Raw genomic sequence first — 15,406 nt, forward strand, 5'->3', positions numbered from 1 at the left:
GCGATTGCCAGATACTGGCATAATCTCATGCGTAATCCGAGTTTAATGTTAAGGGAGTGTCTTGCGTGTATTTTGTGAACGTGAGCGTCTCTTTTATCATAAACGGTTTTGACGCGTGTGCAGGAGGCACTTATTTTGACAAAACACGTGATGCACATGGTTCACATGACGCAACAAACACATATTTTGAAAACGCAAGCAACACATGACACTCCGAACACTTATTTTGAATTAGCACCCCTCGGATGAGCAGTCACGAGCCGCCACTGCAAAATATGACATTTGTATTGCCTGAAAAAATTTCAGTTAGATTTCCCTCTTTTCCCCAAAAAATATTTCAAATTATTATATTACATAAAAAATTGGTTATTTTCGAACCCAGCATTAGGTCAAAAAAAGAATGAGCCCAGCCGCCGGGTTAAATTATGCCAGAAAATGTTTATACAGTATTTGACCCAACAATGGGTTAAAACAACACAGCATTTTGGGTTGAAACAACCCAGCATAGGTTAAATTACAACCCAGTGGGTTGGGTTTGTCCCTTTCTGAAAATAACCCAGCATTTACTTGGTAAAAAGTGAAAAGTTGGATCAACTTAAAAATTACTTCAATTGTTAACACCTAAAAAAGTTACAATTTTTAACTTAAATTAACTTAAAAAAGTATTTTTTACTTAAACATACAAATTGGAAAAACTATTTTTTTTTTTTAAAGCGTAACTAAACCCCTGATCAGAGCCTGACTCCACCCACTGCAATATTTGAAAAATGCAAGAAAAGTGGGCAGATCCCAACGGAGATAGAGGGGATGAACTAAGTGTGTAATGACATCGTAACAAGGGCGTGGTGAGCTTGAACCTGCTTACGTCACGAGTCATTTCTTGGACCCAACATCCAATAGGAAAATTAAACTGCAGTAGCCACCGTTCAACCTCAAGAGGGCAGCACTCAGACAATTTTACACCATATATTGTAGTATTGAAACACTTTATATCCAAATGTCAAAAAACTTACTAAAATCAATGAACAGCACTAATAAAGCATCATTCTTACAGATCATTAACTAAAAAAAGTTGGTTTGGGGTTTAGTTACTCTTTAAGTTTTACCAGTTGAAGTAACTTTTCACTTTCTACAGTGGTAAAGCATAAACATATTAACTTAAATGTTTTTTTTTAATTAATTTGTCTTTTAAACTTTTTTTATGCTTCATGCCATTACCAATAAATTAGCAATACAATGTTATCAAACCCCCACATCACTTGCATTAATCAATAGTAACATTTTCGTTAACAGTTTACATTAATGTCGTATTAGTAAACCTTAGTAAATGTATTAACTAACATGAACAAACAATAAACAATGTAAACAGTTACAACCAGGGGCAGAGGGAGGGGGGCTCTTCTGGGGCTCAAGCACCGAATGTTTTGTCAAAAGCCCCGAATCTTTTCAGATCTGTAAAAATGAATTCATCCAGTACGCTAGGTGGCGACATTCAGATTAAAACACCCCGGTCCACTCAAGTTAAAACGAATAAGAGATTCAAGTTAAAGGCAAATTAATATGCTGATTCTCCCCACAGTAAACGCATTTTCATAGTGTTTATTATTACAGTGCCTTCGTTATTACTGTAAAAGTGTATATTAATAGTTTTGTGATGTAAATACTGTTAAATAGCGTCAACTGATATATTATCTGCATGCCTAACGTCTGCTGATGCGCTCTGGTCTAGTCTGCCTCCTCTGCTGCACACTGTCGTTGGTAATGTGATATTTAAAGTACATTTAATCACAGTGAATTAAAACTTTGAAAAAATAAACTCATTGCACATATCATTTATCTCTTTTTTTATAGATGGATGTACGATTTTTTTAAAGACGTCAGAAGTAAGAAGGTGAGAAAGTATATAGTTACAGTACTTAGGCAGCTTATGTTTTGCCCTTATGCATTTCACTGAAATTCACAATGATTTTACCTCAGAAATTCATTGATGGACAGTTATAAAATGTGAATCCTCAATCTCTTACATTACATATGCTTATGTGTGATAATTGTTAGTGCAAAGAGGGAGAGAGAGAGAGAGGGAGAGAGAGAGAGAGAGAGAGAGAGAGAGAGAGAGAGAGAGAGAGAGAGAGAGAGAGAGAGAGAGAGAGAGAGAGATTCCATTAAGCAGAAATTGTTCTGCTGAAGTCAGTTGTTATTCTTTCTTATGTAGCATCATAGTTACTGGATTACAGCAAACATATTTTGCCTATTTTTGAATAAGAGAAGTAAAAGTATCATTGTCAAAACATGTTACAGTTTCAAAATGATAATACAGAGAACACTTAGATTAAAAAAGTTTATAAAGCTGCCATAAATGGAGAAACATTATTAGCAGGAGACCATGCTTTGGAACCCCTAGATTTGGCTAAGCCCCCAAAGTCTACAATGTCTGGCTCCGCCCCTGGTTACAACGCTTGATAAATGCATTAGTAAATGCCGAAATTAACATGAACAAAGATTAATAAATGCTGTAGAAGTATTTTTCATTGTCAGTTTATGTTAGCTAATGCATTAACTAGTTTGTTTACACACATACAATCTTATTGTAAAGTGTTACCACATTTTCTTGTGTTTCCAACATCTGATGTGTTTATATACCTCATAAATTATTTGCATGTACATTTCAGTTTTCATTGTAAAACACACACAAACACAAGCTCAAATATTCTTTTTATAACCTTGTTAGTAAAATGTAACGCCCTTACAATCATTTACAAGCTGTCTTTACTCCCAAGATATTCTCACGCTATTATAGATATAATTATTATTAAGGCACATTACATAGTGATTTATCAACAGTACAGTACATTACATTATTACATTACATCTTATAATCACTTTTTATTTATTTCGACTGCCTGGAGTTTAAACTTATACCCACCCATTTGGGAGTGTCGGATAATGTTAAGTTTTTAAACGTGACAGACACTTAAACTAATACCAAAATCTAATGCATATGACTTGATCAACTTTAATCTCCAAGAATCAGATTAATGTTTTGAAAGCTCAAGTATCAGTTTTCGGGAAACTCAATAGGTTACTTATATTTGTCTGGATATTAAGCTCAGATAGAAAAAAAATGAGAAACATCAGCTTTAAGCTTATTCATATCAAAAGCTAAATTAAAAACACATTAACATTATACATATTAGACATTCCCCCTAGTTGTAAATAAGCTTATTTAATTAAGGTAAGGTCTTTTCACACTGAACTGCATATGGAATTTTGGAAAGGATTTTGGATCACTATTTTACACCTATGTATTTTTAAAAAGGGATAACTCAACCGTTATATCCGTCATATGTCATACTGTATCATGATTTAACCACTGCAATGAATGCATTATCCAATCATGCTGGCATCAGATTTACTGTAATCACTCGTGGAAGAGCAAAATGATGCATGTATGGACAAAAACAGATGCGTCTGACATTTGCATGTGCGCATTACGCGTAGTAAGCATACAGGAAGATGTTAATGCTCACAAGAATGATGGCATTGACGCAGCAGAAGCGAGACCAGAAGGGATCCTCTCTGATGGTTGGGATTCTGGGAGGCGGAGTCCCAGGCGCAAGTCGCCCTGGTCGGGGACTACAGAACCCGGCAGTGCGAACACATTTACCCCTGCTTACAGACTCGCAGCCTGTTTGCAAACATTTAGATGAAGAAGCATAACATGAGAAACATATATGAACAAGAGGACAACTGCATAGCACAAATGGCAGAACCTACACAAAATAGGGGGTTATCATGCTTTAATATTCAGAGTATCTCCAATATGTATTCAAACAATTAAGCCACATGTTGTGTAGATAATAAAAGATCAAACATAGTGACAATAAATGATTCCAATACAAACTTCACTTTTCTAAGTGCAATTATTAACCAACCACTCCTAGGTCAAATCATTCAGCAGTCTGAGTCTGATAGCCTTAAAGGCGGGGTGCATGATCTCTGGAAGCCAATGTCAATATTTGAAATCACCTAAACAAACACGCCCCTACCCCAATAGGATCTGGACCCCGCACATACACAACCCAGGCAACGATGTCGGTGAGTAGACACGCCCCGTACTGCTGATTAGCTACAAGTGTTTTTTGGTTCTCGGCCCGACTCCATTTTCCAAAGTGTTTTACAAAAATCATGCACCCCACCTTTAAAGTGTCTAAATACTTTTTATCTGTATTTTTTATCAGTTTATTTTATTCTAAACAAATATATCTGTCTGCCCGCCTGTCCGACTTTCTAGAGTATTTGTCTGTCTGTCTTCCAAGAGTATTATCTATCAATCTGTTTGTCTATATATCTGCCTGTATGTCTGCCTGTCTCTCTATTTGTCTACCTGTCCATCTTTCTAGAGTATCTATCAATTTGTCTGACTGTCTATTTGTCTGACTTTCTGTCTATTTTCTGTCTTTCTACCTGTCTGTCTTTCCAGAGTATTTATCAGTCAATCAATCAAACAATCAAACAATGGGCCCTATCTTGCACCCAGCGCAATTGACTTTGTCAGTGACGCATGTATCATTCGTATTTTGCGCCGGCGCACAGCGGGGTTTTTCCCTCCACAGATGCACGTCAGCAAACTAGGGAATGAACTTGCGCTCCCTGGGCGGTTCAGCGCAAAAAGGAGGCGTGTTGCGGCGCAAACCATCTCTTATGCTATTTTGCAGTTTCAAAAAACAATTGCGCTACTAACCAAAAAAAACTAGTCTTAAGTCAGTGGCGCGTTGCGCGTGGTTCATTATGCTATTTTAAGGGCGCATGCTTGACCATAATGTATAGCGTGCACAACGCGCATACACTTTGCTTATCTAATCTACACAGATGCAACAGTTATTTTTGCAAATCATAAATTGTTACACTTAAAAATATTAATACACGAGATAAGGGGAATCATAGTGGTGAGCATTGTGGTGATAGTTTTTATTTATTCTCATGCAAATAACGATTAAAATATTTTCATAACTTTGTTGTGTGGCTGTATTACGTTTATTTTATGTAAATAATAGTTAAAATGTTTTCATAAGAAACCTTAATGTATATGAACTTGATTTGTAAGAGTACTTTGGGGTTGGACCACCCTTTCAGCGGTGAGGGTGGACGCAGCGATGTCCTCTGCTGGCGTCAAGTCCTGAGGCAGATCCACCTCCCGTTACACGGCGTGCCCGATTTATGCTGGCAAGCGTGGGATTCCCCCGTACAAGGACGTCGGTCTCCTCGGCTGTGAACCGCTCCTGGCGTGCGCTTGGTAAATCCGTCATAATAATAGCAACCCGCCATAGAACTTGCGCCCTTGCGTTTAAAGGGAATGTTGGCTAGCGTTCTGATTGGTTTATTTGACGTTACGCCCAAACCACACCTATGAATAATGAACCTACTTCAGACCAACCCCTTATTGATTTGCGCCTGGCGCAAGAGTTATTTCTCACGCCGGGAAAATAGCAACAGCGCCCAAGATCCGCCCACAAACTCACTTGCGCGTTGCGCTTCGCACTTGCGTTTCAGATCGTTAAAATAGAGCCCAATATGTCTGTCTGTTTACCTAGCTGTCCATCTAGCTGCCTGTCTGTCTGTTTTTCTAGAGTATTTATCCATCAATCTGTCTGCCTGTCTACCTAGCTGTCCACCTGTCTTTCTAGAGTATGTATCAGTCTGTCTGTATCTGTCTACCTACCCACCTATCTATTTGTTGTTTAGAGTGTCTGTCTATCAATCTATCTGTCTGTCTGTCTGTCTGTCTAACTGACTGTCTTTCTAGAGTTTGTCTGTCTATTTATCTGTCTGTATACCTGTCTACCTACCCACTTATCTATCTGTCTGTCTGTCTGTCTGACTGTCTTTCTAGAGTTTGTCTGTCTATTTATCTGTCTGTATACCTGTCTACCTACCCACTTATCTATCTGTCTGTCTGTCTGTCTGACTGACTGACTGTCTTTATAGAGTCTGTCTGTCTATTTATCTGTCTGTATATCTGTCTACCTACCCACTTATCTATCTGTCTTTCTGTCTGTCTGACTGACGGTTTGTCCATATTTCTAGGGTGTATATCTAGCTGTCTGTCTATCTAGCTGTCTATCTGTCTACCTAGCTGTCTACCTAGCTGTCTATCTAGCTGTCTACCTAGCTGTCTACCTAGCTATCTATCTATTTGTTTTTCTAGAGTGTCTGTCTGTCTATCTATCTGAACAAACTTTTTATATGTCCTGTATGAGATGGCATACTGCATAAAAACAATTATTAAAGCAAAGAAAACTACTACAGCATATACAATATTATGCCGCAATCTTTCATGCTTGCAAAATGATCACAACATATAACAGGTATTTTTGCAATTCCTTGTGTGTGTTCTCACGCATATAAATCTGTTTTGTTTTGTATTGTCAGTTGATACATAGATGTAGAACATGACCACACCCAGATAAATAGGCCACAGAAATCCTCCTGAGATCTATCATCGGGCTATCTACAGTAAACTCCTCTCACACATCCATGCTCATACAGGAAACAGGATTAGCTTGTGTTTGTGTGCACTACATACCTTCTGTCCTGCGGCTTAGCGTGGATACTTTCTGTAGAGCGATTTCTCTTTCACTGGTGTGGTTCAGAGTCCACCACGTCAGATTATGCATCTGAAATGAAATTAAACACAAGTCATGCTCACACCATTGTCTCCAGATTTAAGAAAATTGAAAATGGAGATATTTTCCAGATTTTTCAGGAAGAAAATTCTCATTCATATTCTTAACGAATAGTTCCAACATGAGTCCTATAGACACATTCCTGTGTGATTTGTTTGACCAGGCTGAAAAGATGTGTTAACAAAAGCTTTGTATGTTGGAGAAAGTGAGCATACCTGTTCTTCAGTGGGTGGTGGAGTAAGCAGACTAATCACAACAACGACAATAGCAGTAAGGCCGCAGAGAATAATGGCAAAGTGCAGGTAGTGTACTCTTCTTAGGACGGCAGGTGCAGGGTCAAACACACCGCAGCGGGGGGGAGGGAATGCAAATTCTAGGATCATCCGTGTCAGTCCCACCGTTAAACCCACCATCAGGCCCCAGAATGCTCCCTATATGTAGACGACAACCAACCAAGACACATGAGAACACCTCCCTTACACAACCAATACACCAACACACATGAAGTCACATTGACTAAAAGCATCTGCCAACTGCATAAATGTTAGGTACATGTAACACTTCAAGCCAAATGCACTGATCTCTCTTAAGGTTACGACTTTTTCTTTGTTGAACAGTCACAAAAGTCCCATGAAATCAAAACTGACATTTCTCAATTTTCAATTTTTTTGAATATTGCAGTGTTTATTATAAACAATTCATTCATGTTTGTGATTATTATTATTTTTTAATTCATGTGCCTTCATAAACTTTAATCAAAATCAGACACCTCATGATTTCTCGCATTGCTCTCGCAAATACTTTTTTATGCAATCCGCCTGTCAGTTCTTGAGGTGCCGCATAAAGTCAAACAAGCCTATTCTGTTTCAATCAGAAATACGATCATGACTTCATGTTCACAGGGACTTCAAGAGGCATAATCTCACCTGGTGGACTCTTAACAACACCAATAGTTGCGTTTCCATTACCCTTCAAATTGCACAAATTGAAATTGCGTCCAATGAAAACACGACAATTTCGCATAAACTCCCATGTATCGTAAAAAAGTTTTAACGCTTGGGTAAGGTGGTTTTACAGGCAATTCAAAAAAGGTATATATCGCAAAACTGCAATGGAAACAGTTTTTACGCATTTACAGGTCAAATGAATTGCGTAAAAGTCATATGATCATTCTTTAAATATGGTGTGGTATGTTTGGTTGGAGGACAAGACAGAAAAGGTGTGTTTAGGTGTGTTCGACTTCATGCGGCGCTGCGCAGACCGATCGGCGGCTGACTTGAAGCAGTGCATTCTGGTTAGTAACCTTGTCCGACTGGTGCTGCCGGCACGTGACTGTGTCATGAGGTTTTTAAGTACCGCGAGAACGGTTCGAGATCAGCCGACTGAGTTAGCCAGCGCAGTTCGCAAAGAGGAGCTGCACGGGCTGTAATGACGACACAGCTGTTTCAAGATTGGTTGGATTTACCACATGACGACAATCACGTGTGTATTTTCACGCCCTCAGTTCCACAAATGCCCACAAATCTGTATTTTTATAACAGTTAAAGCTCTTTTAATGTAGTCGCGATGTTATATTGTGTCATCTTCATCAAAATAAAATGGATAAAAAACGTAGACCCCACAACATTGGTATTTATATATGCTTATGTTGAACTTTATTCTTGTAAAAACAGATGCTGTAAGCCTCTTCAGTTCCACTCATGCTCATACACGGACATTCAAAACAGTATAATTCACTTTATGTAGTTTACATCTTACAAATCATGTTTAATGCGATTAAGCAAGAAAACGACACGTGATCAGCCATGCTTGACGTAAATGCCGCAAAGTACGGGAAGCACAGCGCGTCCGACTTCACTGCTGAGTCCCAATTCGCATACTATCCATCCTAAATAGTATTCGAAACTAGAATTAGTACGTCCCAAATCGTAGTATGAGAAAAAAAATGTGAATAGTAAATAAAATTATATTGGACATAAGTTATAAGAATGAATGAAACATTGTTAACAGTCGTGGTGTGCGTAACTAGGCAACCACGTTTTCGTTCACGTTGCATGACGTCATCAAAGTACGTCCCAGAACTTGCATACTCTTTTGCTACACACTCAAAAGTATGTACGTTTTCCTCACAAAAACAGTACATACTTTTAGGTCGTAGGCGAATTGGGACTCAGCACACGTCTCCGTTTTCAGCTCCTCCCCCCGGCTAATCTCGCCGATCGGTTACATCCAGCCGCAGCCGATGTCAAACACACCTTTTGACTTCATCGTCGCATTACAAGGGCATGACATCAAAATACATACGATTCGGGAGTCGACTGCTCTGTATGCTTTCAAGTCGCTTACGTTGTATTTTGATGTCATCCGCATGTCGGTCTGCGCAGCAGAAGTTGAACACACCTGTTGCCATAATTTTGGAATGACTTCGTGGGACAACAAAATTAAGTTTTACGCATAATATCATTACAGAAACAACGTCATTTTCAATAGTTTTTTGTCGACATTTAAAAAATAAGGCTAAAGTTTTGTGCAAATCTTTAATGGAAACACAACTAATGACTTCAACATTACTACAGAAAGCAAATCTTAAATGCAATGTTTCTGAAGAAACAATAGTGGCTTTCAAAATCTCTTTTGTGAGCATGTTGACAGATTTTGATCTCTTGTGTATTTTCAAACATGCATGTGCCAATCAGGAAAAGTATTTGTCTACAAAATAACTCTTGTGGCACAGAAAGGTTTTATGAAACCATGCAGCTTGATATAGAACCTATTGGGAACTATTATTTTTAAGAGAGTAGCACTTAAATCGAACAATCGCACATTTAAATACTTGTCGTACTGCACTAAGTTTGATGGCAATGACACCAAGCACCATTGGTTTTAGTTTGCATTTTAAATGCATCAAATTTGACATTTTTTCTTTTCCTTTTGGGGTGAACTATTTCTTCCACTATAGCTTAATCCACTACGCTCCCTTATTCAATTATACACTAAGATCAGTGTTCCTTTTTAGAAGCATGCTTTGTTTCTTGTGAATTGATGTTGTAATTGTTTATTCTGTAAATGCTACATTCAGTTTGGCATCTAAGGACACATCTGAATGAGTTTCTAAGCTGAACTCCACCACAAACATTCTTGGTATGATATGCTTTCTATTAAGGTGCTTTAGGGAGGAGCACATGTTAAAAATCCCATGAAAAGCAAAGAATACTTTTAAAATGTCATGGTGTCATTTGGGGTGCTTGACGTATGATCAGACAAAAAAGACATAAAAGAAAGCAGGTTGATAATTAGATGTTAAAAAGTTATGTAACTTCGCAACTTTGGTTCCATTTTTGTTCATAAACTCATTCACCCACACGCATTCACTTTAATGATTTATTTCTTCCCATGAAAATGTCCCCCAAGCATTTGAGGTTTGTTTCAGGGAGCTTCCTTTACTCAAGGCAATATTAGCTTTCACAACATCATACCCACTTGAGTCAGTTCGCACAATTTTTACATAGTAACCAAAAAATATATAGTAATTACGCTTATCTGAGATCAAACTGGCAAAATAGAGTATTTCCTTTATGCTACGGGCAATGGGGGTAGTTTTCCTGTAAAGTATCCTTCAGGGTAAAATTCCTTAAACCAGCACAGGAATTCCAAGAGCCCTCCCTTTAATTTAGAGGCTTTGTTTTGTTTAACAGGTTTTTTTATCGTTTTTTTTTTTTAAGTACCAGTTTAACAGCTTACTCATGATGACAGTCGATCATATTGAGAACACTGTAAGATTTTACTTAGTCAACTAATAATGTGTAAGGTCATGTAAATGCATAAAACCATTTTCTTTTATTGTAGAAAGGTCTTAAAATTAAATTTCGGCCCATTACCACGATTTTGCATTGCATGTAAAACGCCTTAACTCCCTACTAAAAAAATCTAGCTAAGACCAGCATAAGGTTTTAGCTGATCCCCCAGCTTGGATTTAGCTGGTTTTGTTAGTGTGGCAAGCTGGTCTAGCAATGTTTTGGTTACTTTTTAAGCTAATCTAGCTGGACTTAGCTGGTCAGGTTGGAAAACCAGCTGACCCACCAGCTTTGCCAGGCTGGGAGGACCACCTTAAACCAGCTACTGCCACCTTAAACCAGCTAAAACTAGCTACCAGCTTATGCTGGTCTTAGCTGTATTCTATATGGCTGACTTTTTTGCAGTTTTGTTCATGTGAGCATGTCTCTGTGTGTAAAAGTTAAATGTCAAACGGGAAAAATTGTAAAGTAACGCATAAAAGTCAGCTCGCGGACTACAGGCGGTGAGGTTACTGCCTGCAAGAAACCAGATAAAAACTCCAAATCCTGTGTGTAAATGCAGTTTTCTGCATAGCCCATTAATCAGTTTGCATGTAAATGGAATTAATTATAATTAATATAATAAGCTGATTTTTATAGCTATCAAAAGAGTTGGATTCCTCATGTTAAACATAGGCAGTGTCAAAAAAAGCAGCTGGAAGTATGACCGAGTATTTCTGTGTCGAATGCACTTCGCCAGGGTTCGTACAAGTTTCGAAAAAGTTTTTTCGAACATGAAAGATTTCTATGTAACAATCTTGTTTTATTTCGTGCAGGAAGTGCAGTGGAAGTCCTTATTTGGGCACTTTAACAAGAATTGCGCACACACACACAAACAAACCAAAAGCTGACACGAAATCATCGTCACCAAAGAAGTGGGGTGTTGTTTGTGAGGAAAATTGAAGCTTGTTCAGGTTCCCAAAAAAACAGCATTATGGAAACAATTGATATTGTTTGTTTAACGCTGGATTTCATTGAAATGGGTCAAGGTTAAAAGTTTTTAGAACCATACAGATTAACAAAAACATTTTAAGAACCCTTATTTAAAAGAATGTAGCACAAAAAAAACACATTAAATATTTGATATTTAATTTAAAACCACCAGATACAATAATCATCATTATTTTTCCTTTCCCTCACTCTCTCATTTACAAACATGCATCTATGTATATATTTCTGTTAAATATCTCAATGAAATACACACTGGTTTGTCCACAATATCAATGCTGTAACAGCAAATAAACGTTTTCAAAATAGACAATAGACAAAACAATAATGCAATAAAAGACCAGATGCGACTAGTTTTTCTGGGTAATTATCCCACTGCAACAGAAAATCCGTATTGAGCTTAACAGCTTAGTCGTTTGTGAACACCAAAGCGAATTTTAAAAAGGCTGGCAGCTGTTAAACGCTAAGCGTTTTTCTAATTTTTTTACCAGTTGCAGAGAGTTGAAAATGTTTAACTTTGGTTAAAACGCTTCCCTTGCCGATGTCAATTTTTACTCACCCGTCCAATCATGTTGGAGAAGGGGTGGGATAAATACAAGTCCAACCAAACAAAACAGAAATATCATAGCAACTAAAGCGCCTCAGTTGAAGAAATGCTGCCAAGCCACAGTCAGCATTTTTAGAAGAACACTTGGCATTTTAGCCAAGATTAAATGCTTATAGGCCTAGATTAATTTAGATCTATGTATTATGCTAATGCAACAGTTTTGACATTTTAAGAACGTACAAAATCTAAATGGTCAAGTTAGTACAAAATGTGCACCAAAAAAACTTTACAAAATTAGAAGTTCTGGAATTTTATATGGCATCTGGGCATCATGCCTTAACCTATAATAGCAAATTCATAAATTACAGGCACGGGCGACACATAACACTGAAGCAATGTTACAATTAAACAGTTGCTGACATGCTCTGACATGGATCTCAAATCACCTGTAATTTTCTCTGTCATGCGGTCCCACCCACAGTGGGTGACATGTCAATCAGTACACGTTTTGTATCGATGGTACACGTGAATCATTAATCACCTTATAAGTTTAAATACAATTTTAAAAACGCTTTAGATAGACAAATTTAACTGTTTTATATAATCGGACGATTATACTGTAAGGTGTCCCCCGAAGCCATTCTCTCTGTCTGTTTGTCACCTAAAAGTGAAAGTTATGCTGTCTTTTAGACACCTACTCACGCACTTTGTCTCTTTGACAAGAAATATTTGCACACTCTCACTTAACCGAAGCATTAAAATACCTGGGGCCATTCCAACATACCAGGCTAAAGGAAGTTTCTTTGAATACATGTGACTGTAAATGTCTGTATTCAAATAAGTACACAGTCTCTGTTAGGCCTTAGAGTTATGTGCGCTTTTTGTGAGAAGTGAAAGGTATTTTGTATTACCGCCTCGTTGGTTCTTTTCCAGAAAACAGCCAATACAAATATGGCCGTCACAGGAGGGGCCAGATAGCTGGTCACTGACTGGATGTAGACGTAAAGTTGACCGCTGTTGGCGCTCTGAAGAATTGGGATCCAAACCACACTTATCACCACCAGAATTACAGTCACTATCCTAAAAGAAATAAATCATCATTCACTTTATCATCTGAGCTTTTACCAACATGCCACACCCAACAATACTGTAATATTTGCAGCCTAATTTCCATGACCCACTATACTTTGACTACGCTTCACAAATCATAGACTTAAAACAAAATCAATTTACATGAGAGGCAAAGTGGCACGGCATATTAAAATTAACCGGAAAGTTTATTCAAATTAAAGTGCAAGAGATTTTTGTGAGAGTACTTGTGTAAGTGTGTAAGCATAAATACCAAGCAATCTATTATTAGATTTCTTATTTTCTAAATAATATTTTTGTCTATTTACGCCATTGTCTAACAGCTAAAATAAGTTTACAATGCTGTGCTGGGTTATTTTCAACCCAGCGTTGGATCAAAAAGGGATGAGCCTAGCCCCTTGGGTTGTAATTTGACCTATGCTGGGTTGATTTAAAGGGACACGCCACTTTTTTTTAAAATATGCTCATTTTCCAGCTCCCCTAGAGTTAAACATTTGATTTTTATTGTTTTGGAATCCATTCAGCCGATCTCCTGGTCTGGCGGTGCCACTTTTAGCATAGCTTAGCATAATCCATTGAATCTGATTAGACCATTAGCATCAGGCTAAAAATAACCAAAGAGTTTCTATATTTTTTCTATTTAAAGCTTGATATTACGCACTGCCCGAAAATAGTCCCCTTTTTTTAATAGCACAGGACTATTGTCAGGTGCTGCATAATATCATTGCGCCTGCTGCAGCGATGTTACGGCAGCAAAGTCCTTGATTATTACGCCAGAATGAGAGTATAGTTCCTAGACATATATGTCTAGAAAATCGCAACTTTTAATTTTCTGTCAGTCTTAGTACATGATGTAACTACAAGTTTTAAATAAGAAAAATATCGAAACTTTTTGGTTATTTTTTAGTGCAATGGTAATGGTCTAATCAGATTCAATGGATTTAAGCTATGCTAAAAGTGCTAGCGCCAGACCCGGACATCGGCTGAATGGATTTCAAAACAGTAAGCATCAAATGTTCAACTCTAGGGGGGCTGGAAAATGAGCATATTTTCAAAAAAAGTGGAGAGTCCCTTTAAGCTATATTCTAAAATGTGGAAAAAAATGTAATAAAGAAAATAAGTGACCCTAAACTTCCGAATGGTAGTGTGTTAAGGTGGGTGGTGATGACGCAGTGGATAAGACACATGCCTTTGGTGTGAGAGACCCGGTTTGAATCCAATGTAACACACTGTTGTGTCCCTGAGCAAAACACTTAACCCCTAGTTGCTCCAGAGGCGTGCGACCTCTGACATATATAGCAATTGTAAGTCGCTTTGGATAAAAGCTAAATGAATAAATGTAAATGTGTTATATGCATTGTCATAATGATTGATGGTTTCTAATAGATGACCTAATTTAACAGCAAACACACAGACATATTCACACATACACACCTGCCAACCAGCAGCAGTTCCTTCTCACTGGCACCTCTACGATATTTCTTCCAAATGTCCATTGTGAAGAGTGTGCTACTGCTGTTAAAGATGGAGGTCAGTGATGACATCAGGGCAGCCATCATTACAGCTATCATTAAACCCCGGAGACCTGGAACAAAGATTTACAATTATATAAAACGTGCCTTTTAAAATATATTGATTAACATTAAATATTTACATCGACAATAAATACATATCAGCACAGATAACGATCCACATTACCGCTTGGCATGAGTTCGATGACCAGTTTTGGAAAAGCGATGTTGGAACAGCCCACCTCTGCACCACACACCTTTAGACACTCCTCAGGGTCAACACAGGCCACTGTGTCTGAATACAAAGATGTGCAAAAGTTAACAAAGAGGAAGAACTCCGGTTGATATAATTAGGCTGAATATGCATGTTGATGTACCGTTGTATTTACATACTAAAGAATACAAAATAATTCTAAAGATTCCAATCATAGTCACAAAACAAAGATGTAGCATTGTATTTTTTTTATAAGATACCGTAAAAAAAGTATTGTAAGTAGTGTAGTATCAAAGTATTGTCAATGAAACACTGTAAGTAAATATTGTCAGTTTAGTTTCAAATAACTGCAGGTGGTCAAGTAGGCCTATCAAATTTTTGCCAGTTGTAAAATACATTGTGTACTATATTAAAATACTTTAAGTAGTGACGTATTGTAAGTAGTGTACTATTGAAGTATTGTAAATAGTGAGGTGTCAGAATATTGCTGGTAGTAAAGTATTGCTTTCCATATCGAAGGTATGCGACTTGTTTTTTAAATTCTCCTGCAACAGTAGATAACACACTGCAAACATTATTTT

The 15,406-nt window shown here is 37.6% G+C and overlaps 1 protein-coding gene across 1 annotated transcript in view; it reads right to left on the bottom strand.

Annotated features, from left to right (window-relative positions):
- Positions 1-1,094: 1,094 nt before the first annotated feature.
- Positions 1,095-15,406, bottom strand: part of slc5a10 (solute carrier family 5 member 10) — a 47,879-nt gene continuing 33,567 nt past the window's right edge. Inside the window, exons 10-15 of the mRNA XM_065254303.1 lie at positions 14,799-14,906; positions 14,535-14,685; positions 12,923-13,091; positions 6,899-7,114; positions 6,584-6,674; positions 1,095-3,685 (exon numbers count right to left, since the gene is read on the bottom strand). Of these exons, the coding sequence (XP_065110375.1) occupies positions 3,489-3,685; positions 6,584-6,674; positions 6,899-7,114; positions 12,923-13,091; positions 14,535-14,685; positions 14,799-14,906 (932 nt within the window). The 3' untranslated portion in view covers positions 1,095-3,488. The remainder of the gene's footprint in view (positions 3,686-6,583; positions 6,675-6,898; positions 7,115-12,922; positions 13,092-14,534; positions 14,686-14,798; positions 14,907-15,406) is intronic.

This window comes from Paramisgurnus dabryanus, chromosome 4 (assembly GCF_030506205.2).
Source record: "Paramisgurnus dabryanus chromosome 4, PD_genome_1.1, whole genome shotgun sequence".
Taxonomy (NCBI): domain Eukaryota; kingdom Metazoa; phylum Chordata; class Actinopteri; order Cypriniformes; family Cobitidae; genus Paramisgurnus; species Paramisgurnus dabryanus.